Source organism: Protobothrops mucrosquamatus, unplaced genomic scaffold (assembly GCF_001527695.2).
Source record: "Protobothrops mucrosquamatus isolate PMUCROS unplaced genomic scaffold, P.Mucros_1.0 scaffold4207, whole genome shotgun sequence".
In the NCBI taxonomy this organism is placed as follows: Eukaryota; Metazoa; Chordata; class Lepidosauria; order Squamata; family Viperidae; genus Protobothrops; species Protobothrops mucrosquamatus.
Window position 1 is genome coordinate 1 of NW_015390130.1, and position 14,265 is coordinate 14,265.

The window sequence follows — 14,265 nt, forward strand, 5'->3', positions numbered from 1 at the left end:
CTTGTGAGTCAAACTAAAGGCTCTTAGACATTCTGGTTTGAAAATAACAGCCATGTCCTGTTCTCTGCATTGATTGGTTGCAGGAATTGGGTATATCTAGAGCAGGGCTTTTCAACCTTTTCACCCATTGTACCACTTTTAGGATATGGCAACATCCGAGTACCACCAGTCGCCTAGCAAGGTGTCAAAAACTTGACCCCCCAAAAAAAGGAAAAAAGTGATAAAGTACAGGTAGTCCTCGACTTACAACAGTTCGCTTAATGACTGTTTGAAGTTACAATGGCACTGAAAAAAGTGCCCCCAAGCCACAGCCGAGCAAGACACTTGCCTGCCCGCCCGGCGGCGCTCTTCCTCCTGTCCGAGGTTTTCATTGTTGTGAGCATTTCTGTTGAGGATTGGTAGCAGGGTGGAGTGGGGGGGGGTGTTTGGTTTTTATTCCCCCCATCTGCTGGGTGGTTGCAGCAGGTTTTGGTCATTCACATGACCCTGGGACACTGTGACCGTCATAAATATGAATCGGTTGCCAAGCATCTAAATGTAAATCACAAGACCCTGGAGATGCTGCAACATTCCAGCTGATTGGCGCTTCTTCTGGGCTCAGCAGAAGCGCCAGGATCAGCGCTGAGCTCCAGCTGGAATCTGGTGCTGATCCTGGCGCTTCTGCTAAGCCCTGACAGCCCTGCAGCTCCAGCCATCTCTCACTCAGGCTTTTGCTGTACTGCCACCGGTTCAGCTCATTCCCCTCCCCCGCTACCACTTTTCTAGGATGGTCGCGTACCACCTGCCAGGTGCCAATGTACCACAGGTGGTACATGTACCACTGGTTGAAAAGCCTTGATCTAGACAATGGGCTGCTTGTTAGGTCTTTAGAACAGGGGTCCCCAACCCCTGGTCTGTGGACCGGCACTGGTCCTCAGCATGCCAGCAAGTGGGCCGCACAAACAAGCAAAGCTCCATCCTCGGGATGCAGGCAGTATTCAAAACCACACCCCCTCTGGTCCGCAGAAAAACCTTTCTCCATGGCACCAGTCCCTGGTGCCCAAAAGGTTGGGGACCTCTGCTTTTAGAAGGTCCACGTGCTCACAAAGACGTAGTGGCTGGTTGTCCCTAATTTCTTCTCCCCGTCTATCCTTTTCCTCGCAGTGAAATGCGTCAGGTACCTGACAACCAGGAAGTCTTCGTTCACCCCAACACAGATCAGAGCATCATTGTGGAACTGCTGGAATACCAAGCAGGGGTGGCGGATGAAAATGCCGCCAGGTGGGTAGTGCAAAATTGGACATCTCACTGGGGAACAAATTGGTGCTGGAGTTTAAAGCCTGCTTGGAAAAAACGAATCCCGGGGCAAAATTACACTCTTTGTATACTCAGGGACCTCTTGACTGTGAACGTATTAAAGGAATGCAAATATTCCTACTTTCTTCTGTAAGAGGTTTAATAGGTCCTGGACTTACATCCGTAATGGAGCCTGTTAGTTATGGTCGTAAGTTGTGATGGTCATAAAGCAGATTATTAAGTAACTGGATGTAATAGGGTCAGTGTAATTTTTTGCGGCAGGCATTAAGCAAACATGGTGGTTGTGAAATGAACACAGCGGTTCTTAAGGGAACCCATTGTTTACTATGGGGTGTTTCTTTTTTCCAGGAAATAGGAAGTAAATGCTGGCTTCCGGGGAGGGGAAAAATGGTTGGAAATCATGGTCACATGACTGCAGAGCGCTGCAAGCTTCCATATGTGGGAGCCGGTGGCTAAGCACCCAAAATACAGTGACCTGACCCGGGGGGGGGAGGGAGGGGGCAGACATCACAATTTTGAATCTGGGTCGAGTCCATTCTAACTTCAAATGGTTGCTAAGTGGCCAGTCGTAAGTCGAGGCCTATCTGTAATTTCCCAGATACGCGAGACTTTTAAAAAAAGCAGGATTGGATTTGGCAAGTGCTTGTGGCAATGATGGAGCACATGAAGGCAAAGGGATTTTGTGGGAGTTTTATCTTTGGCTTTTTGATCCGATTTCCTGCACTTTCAGTGAAAAGACGTGATTTGAGGTTTTTTTTTTTATGTCTCCCAAAATCATACTCTTTTCTGATGGGCGGAGACAGACAGACAGACAGACAGACAGACAGACAGACAGACAGACAGACAGACAGACAGACGGGTGGATAGACAGACAGACATAGACAGACAGGTGGATGATAGATAGATAGATAGATAGATAGATAGATAGATAGATAGATAGATAGATAGATAGATAGATAGATAGATAGATAGATAGATAGATAGATAGATATAGAAGATAAATAGATGATATATATATTTATGAATACACACACACACACATATATATATATACACACACAGACATATACATGTATATATGTATATACACATACATACATACATGCAAATGAATAAATGCATACCTACTAAAAATTTCTAACAAAAATAGCTAACGAGTTGGAGGGCAATAGAGCTCAATGATCACATATATAGCTTGCGTGTCCAGGGTCCTGGATTCAAGAATCTAGCATTGTCCAAAGTTTAATTTAGAACTTTTGCCAGACCCATATTTTGCTTGGGACTGTAAGTACAGGTAGTTCTCAATTGACAGCAGTTCATTTGGTGACCATTCAAAGTTACAACCACACTGAAAAAAATGACTTATGACTGTTTTTCACACTTATGACTGTTGCTGCACGTGATCAGATTTCGGAGACTTGGCAGTGGCTCATATTTATGACAGTTGCATTGTCCTGGAGTCACATGATCCCCTTTTGTGACTTTCAGTGACCTTCAGTGATCCTCCCAACCTTCAGCGGAGAAGCCGGATTTACTTAACAACCGTGTTGCTAACTTAACATTTGCAGTGATTCCCTTAACAACTGTGGCAGGAAAGCTCTAAAATGGGGTAAACTCACTTAACAACTATCTCACTTAGCCACGGAAATTTTGGCTCAGCCGCGGGTTTAGCGAAGGGCCACCAGTATGTTATTTTAATTAATGCATAAATTAATCTACTTCCCGGCAATTATTCTGGAAAGCAAATCTGTTTCCAGACTGGCTTATTCCCAGGCTAGAGAAGTATATGAGTGGCATTAATTAATCGATGGCTAATTAGTCTTAGCAACACTTATATGGGACTCAGTAACTAACTACTTTATGTAGCAAAAGGCTAAAATGTTGGCTTCACTGCTAAAGCCTTGAAAAATAAAAAGAGGGGGAAATAATATTGAGAGACTACTGTTGTAATGGAGAAGAGCAACCTCTGGCAGATAGAACTGGAAGGGGATGTAGCTCAGTAGTAGAGCGCATGCTTTGCATGTATGAGGTCCTGGGTTCAATTCCCAGCATCTCCATTTTTACAACTCCCTTATTCGGGAGGAAAAAAAAATACAAAATGTTACAGCCAGGAGGCAGCACTTAGATCAGTGGTTCTCAACCTTTTTAATGCCGCGACCCCCAACTGGTCGTAAGTCGAGGACTAAACCGGTCGTAAGTCAAGGACTAAACCGGTCGTAAGTTGAGGACTACCCAACCGGTCGTAAGTTGAGGACTTTCCCTGCCTGGGAGCGCCACGCATGCGTGGTTCCGCCCCCTGCGCCGGCCGAGGCGTAGCTGGCAAGCGGCAGAGACGGAGCAGGCCGACCACCAGCTGGCCCAGCTCAAGGGAGGTAAGGCACCCACCGGAAAAGGGGAAACAAAATGGCGGACAGCCTTGCTTGGCGACCCCCGTGAAATGGTCCGCTGACTTAGATGAACCTGGCTGATCTTTGGGAAGCCATCACCAAACACTTAGTAAATTTGGGATGGGGGTTGAATAGAATAAAATAGAAATAAAAATCCTATCCTATCCTGTTGTTAGTTGCGAAGTCGTGTCCGACCCATTACGACCCCATGGACAACATTCTTCCAGGCCTTCCTGTCCTCTGCCATCTTCTGGAGTCCATTTAAGCTCACGCCTACTGCTTCAGTGACTCCATCCAGCCACCTCATTCTCTGTCGTCCCCTTCTTCTATTGCCCTCAATCTTTCCCAGCATCAGGCTCTTCTCCAGTGAGTCCTTCTGTCTCATTAGGTGGCCAAAGTATTTGAGTTTCAACTTCAGGATCTGGCCTTCTAAAGAGCAGTCGGGGTTGATCTCCTCTAGGACTGACTGGTTGGATCGCCTTGCAGTCCAGGGGACTCGCAGGAGTCTTCTCCAGCACCATAGTTCAAAGGCCTCCATTCTTTGGCACTCAGCCTTATGGTCCAACTTTCACAGCCATACATTGCCACTGGGAAAACCATGGCCTTGACTATACGCACTTTTGTTGGCAGAATTTCTGTTGTTAAGTGAGACATTTGTGAAGTCAGTTTTGCCCCATTTTATGACCTTGCCTCAGTGGTTAAGTGAATCACTGCAGTTGATACGTTACTAACCCGGTTGTTAAGCGAATCTGGCTTCCCTATTGACTTTGCTTGTCAGAAGGTCGCAAAAGGGGATCACGTGATCCCGGGACACTGCAACCGTGTCATAAATATGAGTCAGTTGCCAAGCGTCTGAATTTTGATCACGTGACCACAGGGATCCTGCAAGGGTCGTAAGTGTGAAAAACGGTCATAAGTCACGTTTTTTCAGTGCTGTTGTAACTTTAAACGGTCACTCAACGGACTGTTGTAAGTTGAGGACTCCCTGTACTTTATTTGGCCAAGTATGATTAGACACACGCACACAAGGAATTTGTCTCTGGTGCAGAAGCTCTCGCCAGAAAAGCCCAGGGTGAGCAGTTGAAAAAACATTGCTCAAACCCCTGCACGGGTTGTATCTAAGCTGTGCGAATCCAACATAGCTGAACAGGGTTTTTCATGAAAACCCCATGGACAGTATCATCTAGACAGCATACTAAAAAGCAGAGACATCACCCTGCCAACAAAAGTAGGCATAGTCAAGGCCATGGTTTTCCCAGTTGCAATGTATGGATATGAAAATTGGACCATAAGAAAAATGGAGCGCCAAAGAATTGAGGCCTTTGAACTATGGTGCTGGAGAAGGCTCCTGCGAGTCCCCTGAACTGCAAGGCGATCAAACCGGTCAGTCCTAGAGGAGATGAACCCTGACTGCTCTTTAGAAGGCCAGATCCTGAAGTTGAAACTCAAGTACTTTGGGCACCTAATGAGAAGGAAGGACTCACTGGAGAAGAGCCTAATGCTGGGAAAGATTGAGGGCAATAGAAGAAGGGGACGACAGAGAATGAGGTGGCTGGATGGAGTCACTGAAGCAGTAGGCGTGAGCTTAAATGGACTCCAGAAGATGGTAGAGGACGGGAAGGCCTGGAAGAACATTGTCCATGGAGTTGCGATGGGTCAGACACGACTTCGCAACTAACAATAACAAAAGACTAACAACAGCAGCTTGTAATGTTTGGGTCAAATAAAGGAAACTGTGAGCAGTTTTCACAANCACCTTTTCCTATTCCTAATGGCTATCCAATCTCTTCTTTAAAACCTTCAGTGTTGGAGCACTCACAACTTCTTAAGGCAAATCATCCCACTGATTTAATTGTTCTCACTGCCAGGAAATTTCTTCTTAGTTCTAGGTTGCTTCTCTCCTTGATTAGTTTCCATCCATTGCTTCTTGCCCTGCCCTCAGGTGCTTTGGATAATAGGTTGACCCTCTCCTCTCTGTGACAACCCCTCAAATATTGAAAGACTGTTATCATGTCCACCCCTAGTCGTTTTCTCCAATAGGCTAGACATATTTATCATCTTTGTCCACAGTAGAAACAGTAGATTGAAATGGTATTAACCAGTGGCGGGATTCAAATATGTGAACAACCGGTTCTCTGTGTGGATGACGCTTCCGGAAGTCCATTCTGTGCCTGGGCAACAAAAAATTAGCTACCGGTTCTGCCAAAGTGGTGCAAACCGGCTGAATCCCGCCACTGACCAGAGACAAAATTCTTTGTGTGTCTAATCACAGTCCTTAAATGAGCTTAAAACGGGCCTGTCTTGAATGCTTAAAAACAAGCATTCCTAGAGTGTGATGAAATCCTGGCTTGCTTTATTTAGCGTAAGGTTTGAAATGCTTCACGGTCTGGTTAGGAATTACTACAAGAAATGTGCTATTGTTACTATTGTTATTGTTACATTTATTTGCCATCTTTCTTGCCATACGGCTAGTCTAGGTGGCTTGCGACAATTAAAAAACATGAGAAAGAAAAAAAGGAAATTTAAACAAAGTGAAAGTAGAATAATAGAACAATAAACAGAAAAGGAAAAGTTCTGTTTGTGTGTGTGTGTGTGTGTGTGTGTGTGTTCTAATGCTGTTTTTTGGGGGGGGTAAAAGATAATAAGATTACAGGTAGTCCTCGACTTAGAACAGTTCATTTAGTGACCAAAGTTATAACAGCGCTGAAAAAAAGTAACTTATGAGGAATTTTCATACTTACTTACGGTTGCAGCATCCATACGGTCATGTGATCAAAATTCAGATGCTTGGCAACTGACTCATATTGATGACGGTTGCGGCCTCCTGGGGTCACGTGATCCCCTTTTGCGACCTTCTGCAAGCAAAGTCAATGGGGAAGTCAGACTCACTTAACAACGGTGACACTAACTTAACTGCAGTGATTCACCTAACAGCCTTGGCAGGAAAGGTCGTAAAACGGCAAAATCCACTTAACCGATGTCTCGCTTAGCAACAGAAGTGTTGGGCTCCATTGTGGACGTAAGTTGAAGATTACTGTATATTAAGAACGTCCATAGCTCGGGCTATTTTGCAATTTCTCCATGAAATTGCCTATGAAATTTGCGGAAGGGGTTCACCTGGGATAGCCTCACCTGTGGATAAAGTTTGCCTCTTAGCGCGAGACTCATTGAGGGGAGAGTCGGTGAGAGACGTCCGTTCTTTTTTTTTTTTTTAAACCGCCCCATTCCCACCAGGTTTCATTTTGAAGACATTGCGGGCAATTCTGCCAATTCGGAGATTTTGAGCCAAACCCAGTTTGCGCCCGCTCTTCTGGCATTCGAAGGCTGCAGCAGCTCCTGGCAACTGGCGGGCCGCCAGCAGGTCGCTAAATTCAACGAGGAGGTGAGTGGCGAGGTTACTGGGGGACGGGTGTCAATTGTCCAGTTGGCATTTCCAGAAAACAAACTCCTGGGAGTTTGATTTTACCAAGTGTATAATACTTTACTGAAAATCTACATTGGCACAGAAGAAGCAAAACCAACTCTGGTTTTCCCGTTCAAAGGCTTGTTTTAGTTAAACAATAGACTCCCTCGTCCTCATCCACGGCTGTTCACATTGTCCAATAGTAATATTTCTTCTTGTTATCTCAGACAGGTGATTGTCTAGTCCAGGGCTTTTTAACCAGTGGTACGGGTACCACCTGTGGTACATTGGCACCTGTCAGGTGGTACGCGACCATCCTAGAAAAGTGGTAGCAGGGGAGGGGAATGAGCTGAACCGGTGGCAGCACCACACAAGCCTGAGCGAGAAATGGCTGGAGCTGCAGGGCTGTCAGGGCTCAGCGGAAGCGCCAGGCTCCAGCTGGAGCTCGGCGCTGATCCTGGCGCTTCTGCTGAGCCCAGAAGAAATGCCGATCAGCTGGAATGTTGCAGCATCTCCAGGGTCTTGTGATTTACATTCAGATGCTTGGCAACTGATTCATATTTATGACGGTCAGTGTCCCAGGGTCATGTGAAGTGACCAAAACCTGCTGCAACCACCCAGCAGACGGGGGGGATAAAAACCAAGCACCCCCCACCCCACCCCCGTTGCCAATCCTCAACAGAAATGCTCACAACAATGAAAACCTCGGACAGGAGGAAGAGCGCCGCCGGGCAGGTAGGCAGGTGTCTTGTTCGGCTGTGGCTTGGGGGCACTTTTTTCAGTGCCATTGTAACTTTAAACAGTCACTAAGCGAACTGTTGTAAGTCGAGGACTACCTGTACTTTATCACTTTTTCCTTTCTTTTTTTTGGTCATCAAGTTTTTGACACCTTGCTAGGCGACTGGTGGTACTCGGATGTTGCCATATCCTAAACCCTAACCCTATCCCTTTTAGAGGGGGTTTTAATTATAATTTTAATTAGACCAATTACTAATATTTCCCTTTTAATTAACTTTTTAATCAGTAGTGTGATTTTTTTGTATTTTATCCGGTTGTTAGCCGCCCTGAGTCCGCAAGGAGAAGGGCGGGATATAAATCTAATAAATAAATAAATAAATAAATAAATAAATAAATAAATAAAAGTGGTACAATGGGTGAAAAGGTTGAAAAGCCCTGGTCTAGTCTTTTCTTTAAAATCTCCAGTGATGGAGCACCCACGATTTTTGGAGGCAGGATTGGCTTCTCTTCAGCTGAGAGAACATACAGTAATTTGAGACTTTACAACAAGTCTCAGAAATCTTTTATGAAAGTCTTTGAATACCATGTCATAGATATATAATTTATCATTGGATAAATTCCCCTCCCCCCAATTTTTCCGTTTTTTTTCCAGGCCTGTCCCATCTCTCGTTCAGACATGACACAAAACTTGTTTCCACTGTGCTCTGTTGGAATTAACCAGATTGGCCTTGCTTGGCTTACATAACAGAACCAATTGACGTGGTGGTGTCCCCTTCCTGTGAATATGCCCTTCTTTAAAGAAGAGGGGCTAGCCCTCATGATTTCAAAAGCTACTTTCACCCTCCTCCTGTATAAAATGAGAGGCCTTGATCGATGTTTTGTTTCCGTTTTCTGGTACGTAGGCCAAAAACGATGTCTCTGTGCATTTGGTGCTGCTTCGCCTCCCTCAGTACGGAACGGATCTGCTTGTCACCTTCAATGACCCCACCTGGATTAAGTGAGTTATCTCCTCTGCCTGCCACAAGGCTATAACCACTAACTGCTCTGAGGGAAGGAGAGAAAGGGAAAAGTTAAATTGGAGGAGTGAAAATTAAGAGAATAACAGAATTGGAAGGGACCTTGGAAGGCTTTCTAGTCCAACCCCCTGCTCAAGCAGGAGACTTAATCTAAACCAGGGGTAGGCAACCTTGGCTGTTTGGCTCAGGAATTCTGGGAGTTGAAGTCCACATGCCTTAAAATTGTCAAGGTTGAGAAACACTGGTCTAAACCATTTCAGACAAGTGATTGTCCAATCTTTTCCAGTGTTGGAGCACCCACAACGTCTGGAGACAAGTCGTTCCACTGATTAATTGTTCTGTCAGAATATCCTTGTGGCCGAGAGAGTGAGCCTCTGACATTTTTTAGGGTCACACAAGCTGTGTAGCGTGTGTTAAATACATCCTCGGCTCGTTTTAAAGAAGTTGAGGGGTGTTTAAAAGATAGGCAATCCCTTTTTCTTAAGGCGAACCTTTTGAAATTCCACCGTCCTTCCCTCCAAATTGGGGAATACAAGTAGTCCTCAATTGACAATCATTCTGTCAACGCTGCTAACATTGGATGTTCTTGCTTTGACAACAGATGGAGATGCAGCCTTTTTTTTTTCTTATACTTTACTCTTAGAATTAGAGGATACTGGGGGAGGGGGGACGAATGTGATGGTGGTTAGTTAGACATACAATATTGTAATAAGAGCTGATGAACTGGGCAGAAAGCCAGCATTTCAAACTAATTGGAGAATGTGATTTATGACTGTTAGTTGTAGGAGGGAATTGTGCTTTGATCTATGTGCTGAAGGGAGGGGAAGTCAGATTTTGGCTTAATGTCATGGTTCTGAAAGATGAAACTCTTTGAAAACTTTGAGGCATTGTTTACTTTAAAGAATACATAGGCAGTGTTTCTCAACCGTGACAATTTTAAGGCATGTGGACTTCAACTCCCAGAATTCCACAGCCAGCAATGCTGGCTGTGGAATTCTGGGAGTTGAAGTCCACATGCCTTAAAATTGTCAAGGTTGAGAAACACTGACATAGGGGAAGCCAAAATCTGACTTCCCCTCCCTTCAGCACATAGATCAAAGCACAATTCCCTGCTACAACTAACAGTCATAAATCACATTCTCCAATTAGTTTGAAATGCTGGCTTTCTGCCCAGTTCCTTCTCCCGCCATGCTTTATCAGCTCTTATTACAATAGTGTATGTCTAACTCCCATCACACATTCATTTAGCTGCCAGATTGACTTAACCGTGTTACCAACTTAGCACCTGCAGTGATTCACTTAACTGTGGCCAGAAAGGTTTAAAAATGGGGCAAAACTGAGGACTCAGATTATTGGAGGGCAATAGGCTGACTCTGTAAACCGCTTAGAGAAGACTAAAGCACTTGTGAAGCAGTATGTAAGTCTAAGAATTGCTATTGCTATTGCTAAAACTCACTGAACTGCCTTGCTCAGCAATAATAAACAAAATTGGGTTCAATTTTGGTCCTAAGGCATGGACTACCTCTATTGGGGGAGGGTCTGCCCGCTCCAAAGGCTGCAAGGTGGTCAGCTTGATGGCGTGTGGGTTTTGGCAGACATTTTGCAATTCTGCCCTGTGATGACCAACCTCTTTTTCTTCCCTCTTTCTTCTGAGACAGCCCTCTGAGTACCAGTGCTGCGCAAAGCACAGAGGTCCCCTTGGCCCTCTCTCGACCTCCTTGGACAGTGGAGCATTTCCACGCTTTCGTGTGTAGCCTGCGGCTCCTGGATCCTGGCCTGTTCGGTTAAGACGCTTCTCTGTCTACATTTGCCAAAAATCCAGCTTTGCTCCATCCCGGCCGTGATCACAGGGCCGTTCGGTTCAGAGGCTTTCTAGATGAGAACGCCGGTTCCGGTATCTGGATCGTCTTCCTTCATCCCTCGACGGAAAAGAGGACGTGGACGCTGAATGCCCAAGGACGTTCTCCTTGTAAAAAGCAAACTCAGGCCAACTTGCTTTGCTTTAGGATTGCGTTAGACCAGTGTTTTTCAAGCTTGACATTAACATGCCTGGATTTCAACTCCCAGCATTCCCCAGCTAGCCATGCTGGCTGAGGAATTCTGGGCGTTGAAGTCCACGCATCTTAAAAGTCGCCAACTTTGAAAAACACATTAGACTGTAGGAAGGGTAGTTCTACTCACCTCTCCAACTATTTCCTAGTGTCCTTCTACATGTGATCCAAGCAAACTGGGATTACCTACCTTCTGGATAATTCACTAGATTGCAATCTAGCACTCACAAGTGTTTTTCACACTTTCTGTAATGGAAGGAGCCTGAACCACAGAAATAATGTACACATCAACTGCCAAAGAGATACTTTTTATTTGGGGTAGCTGTATACCCTCAGATGACTAAGAAAAGAAAAGAAGATTAAGAAAAGAAACGTAAAAACAGAAGGTAATTTGCTGTTAAGCAAGACTGCTCCTTCCTGCTTCTTTTTTTTCCTTCCTTCAAATTCCATCTCTTCTAGGCTTTACGTGTTTTGTCATGAAATTTGAGGTTGCTTGTGCAGTTGAGTTTTGGCCAGACTGTGTCCTTGAGTGTCAAGGGACACGAAGGCCAACTGGGAGTAGTAAAAAATAAAATAAAACCAACCTTTGAAAATATGTTTTTTTTTAAAAAACTGTGTTAACGGTTAGACGTCATCATAATGGTCTGTGTCCATGCGTCATCTCTTAGCATCTTCACTGCTGCGTCCAGTCGAAAGAATTTACCGTGTGGATCGGAGTACCCAGAGTGAGTATTCTCCCTTTTATGTGGATCCTGGGGGCTTCAGGTCTGCTGCTTGATTAAAATGCACAAAAGCTTCAACAAAAGCTTTATCTGCCTCTAGGTCATTAAAATTCTGTCTGTTTGTAACCTCCAATTGGGCAAAACGAGTTTTCAATCAATGTTCCTCAAACAGGCTAGCTTATAGAATGTGTCCAAAATCTGCACCACCCACCCACCCACCCAATCACTTCTGGGAGTCACGCCCTCCTCTTTAGCAGGACATCATTCACAAGGAAATCACGGCTGGACGTTGGATCCATATAGGCAAAACCTCTCCAGAAGAAGAGAGTTTGTAGATATTATCCACGTGACTCTGGATAGCCACTCCTCGTTGAGTAGACCATGGAAACTGTCATTTTTGTCGTTGGCTTCTGAGTGAAGCGACTGGGAGTTACAGCACAGATTTTTACGATCACTAAGTCGAGCCCATTTCTTAATCGCTTTTGGGGGGGTTGCCCCCACTTGCATATCGGAGAGATTAAGACCCTTCGGACCAGTAAGGTTTTACTGTATTCATCGGTGACTTTCTCCTTAAAAGGATGATGGTGTAAATTTGATTTAATTTTTTTTTTAAAAAAAATATATGACTTCTTGGACCAGGTAGCAAAAACGTATTTTGTGTCTGGATTTTGGAAAGGTTAGCAAAAGATTAAGGAGGCGGAGGGATTTGAAATGAGATCCTTGAATTAATTAAGAAATTTTTCTCATGGGAAGATGCTAATTTCCTTGGTGTTTTCGTGATGAGACCCTGAAGATTAAACATAACAGTTTGACGTGCAGACTTCAACTCCCAGAATTCCCTAGCTAATATGAGAATTAAAGTCAATACGCTTTCCCCGATCTGACTGGCACCTTCCTTCCTTCCTTCCTTCCTTCCTTCCTTCCTTCCTTCCTTTCCTGCCTGCCTGCCTACCTGCCTGCCTTCCTTTCTGCCTTCTTCCTTGCTGCTACATCAAATTTAGACTTCCTGGAAGCTTTCCTGTTGAATTAATAAAACAAATGGACTCGGCACAAGGTGGAAGTATCATGAGAATGAGGCATGAAAGGTGCCACACGGGTGCAAAACAGGTCAGGAAGGATGTGCAGGGAATGCATGAGAGGTGCTGTGGAGGTCCAGGAGGGTGAAGAATTGGCAAAGGTGTGCAAGGGTGTACAAAAGGTCAGACAGGATGCACAGGGATGTAGCCTGGGTCGGGAAGGGTAAGCAGGGGTGTAGAACAGATGCTATGAGGTGGAGGTCGCACGCAGAACTGCGACGCAGCTGTGCATCGGTACGTGAATGGCCAGTGTCGGGGGAGCCCAGAGGGACTGGGTGTTGTGTGAGTGGGGGAGACTTACCTGAACAACCTGTGACTTACCTTTCTGGCTTCTCCATTGCCGAAGATGTCAGGGAGTGTTGGAAAGGATGACTACTTGATTGCGGTGGTGCAACACTGCACTGAAATGGCCCCAAATTTGCCAAATGTCAATTCCTAGTCATGGAGCCCAGATTTTGGACACATTCTGTAAGTTAGCCCATTTGAGGTGCATTGATTCAAAAATGGTTGCCCTCTAACGCACCATTTTACCCAACTGGAGGTAACAAAACAGACCTGAGAACTTTAATAGCATGTAAATATAGATAAGAGGGAAAATGGCAGCAAGAGCAGGATGGCACTCTAGTGCCACCTAGAGGCTGGATTAACTGGCGCGGGTGAATCCTACCTTTAGGTCAGGGTAGGCAACCTTGGCTCTTTTATGACTCGTGGACTTCAACTCCCAGAATTCCTGAGCCAGCATGGCTCAGCTTGGAAACCTCTCCCTTTCCCCTCAGCATGGCTGGCTCAGGGATTCTGGGAGTTGGAGTCCACGAGTCATAAAAGAGCCAAGGTGGCCTAGCCCTGGACTAGGCCTAGGCCACTTTCTGACTTGTGGACTTCAACTCCCAGAATTCCTGAGCCAGCATGGCTCAGCTTGGAAGCCTCTCCCTTTCCCCTCAGCATGGCATGGCTGGCTCAGGAATTCTGGGAGTTGAAGTCCACGAGTCATAAAAGAGCCAAGGTTGCCTACCCCTGCGAAGTTTAGGTCTACTTGGTTGCCATGGAAACAGTTTGAATAGGACTTCTCTCCCCACCTTTAGGGACGCCCTATAATTTTGCACCCTGGGTAGAAGTGACACAACAGAGTCCTCAAAAAAGCTTTGTAGGGGTTCTCCTAGGAAGTCCATCTTCTGCAATGGAAAAATGGCGCTTCACTACAGAGTGGGCCAGCATGCTCCTGCACAAGCTTCCAGTCAGGACGAGCGTCTGCGTGGTGCGTTGGCTCCTCAGTCAAGAAGTTAACGATTTGGTATTAATTGTTCCGGGCAGGGGGACAGATTTGCACGTTCTTTTACTCCTCAATCTGTAGCCAAGTAGGAAAGAGGACCAAGAGGTGAGAACAGCCAAAAAACAAAAGTGCGTGGAATGGGCCATCAACATCTTTCTCTGCACCGTAGAAGTCGCCAGCCTGCTGGCGTCAAATCTCTTGAGACTAGCTTGACTCACAGCGAGGTCCGGGCTGCCCCTTTGAGGTAAGTCTTGACGTGCAAACTGGGGTGGGCACCCCCCCTTATGAGCGGCTTCACTCCTGCGG

The 14,265-nt window shown here is 45.5% G+C and overlaps 1 protein-coding gene and 1 non-coding gene across 2 annotated transcripts; both read left to right on the forward strand.

Annotated features, from left to right (window-relative positions):
- Window positions 1–1,143: 1,143 nt before the first annotated feature.
- RANGRF (RAN guanine nucleotide release factor) lies at window positions 1,144–10,864 on the forward strand (the record flags this gene model as incomplete). Its single annotated transcript, XM_015828074.1, has 4 exons — window positions 1,144–1,260; window positions 6,918–7,065; window positions 8,727–8,821; window positions 10,499–10,864. Coding segments are annotated over 4 exons (490 nt in total), but the record flags the coding sequence as incomplete, so codon positions are not given.
- Window positions 3,282–3,353, forward strand: TRNAA-UGC. The gene has a single exon. It is a non-coding gene; the product is annotated as a tRNA-Ala (tRNA).
- Window positions 10,865–14,265: the final 3,401 nt, after the last annotated feature.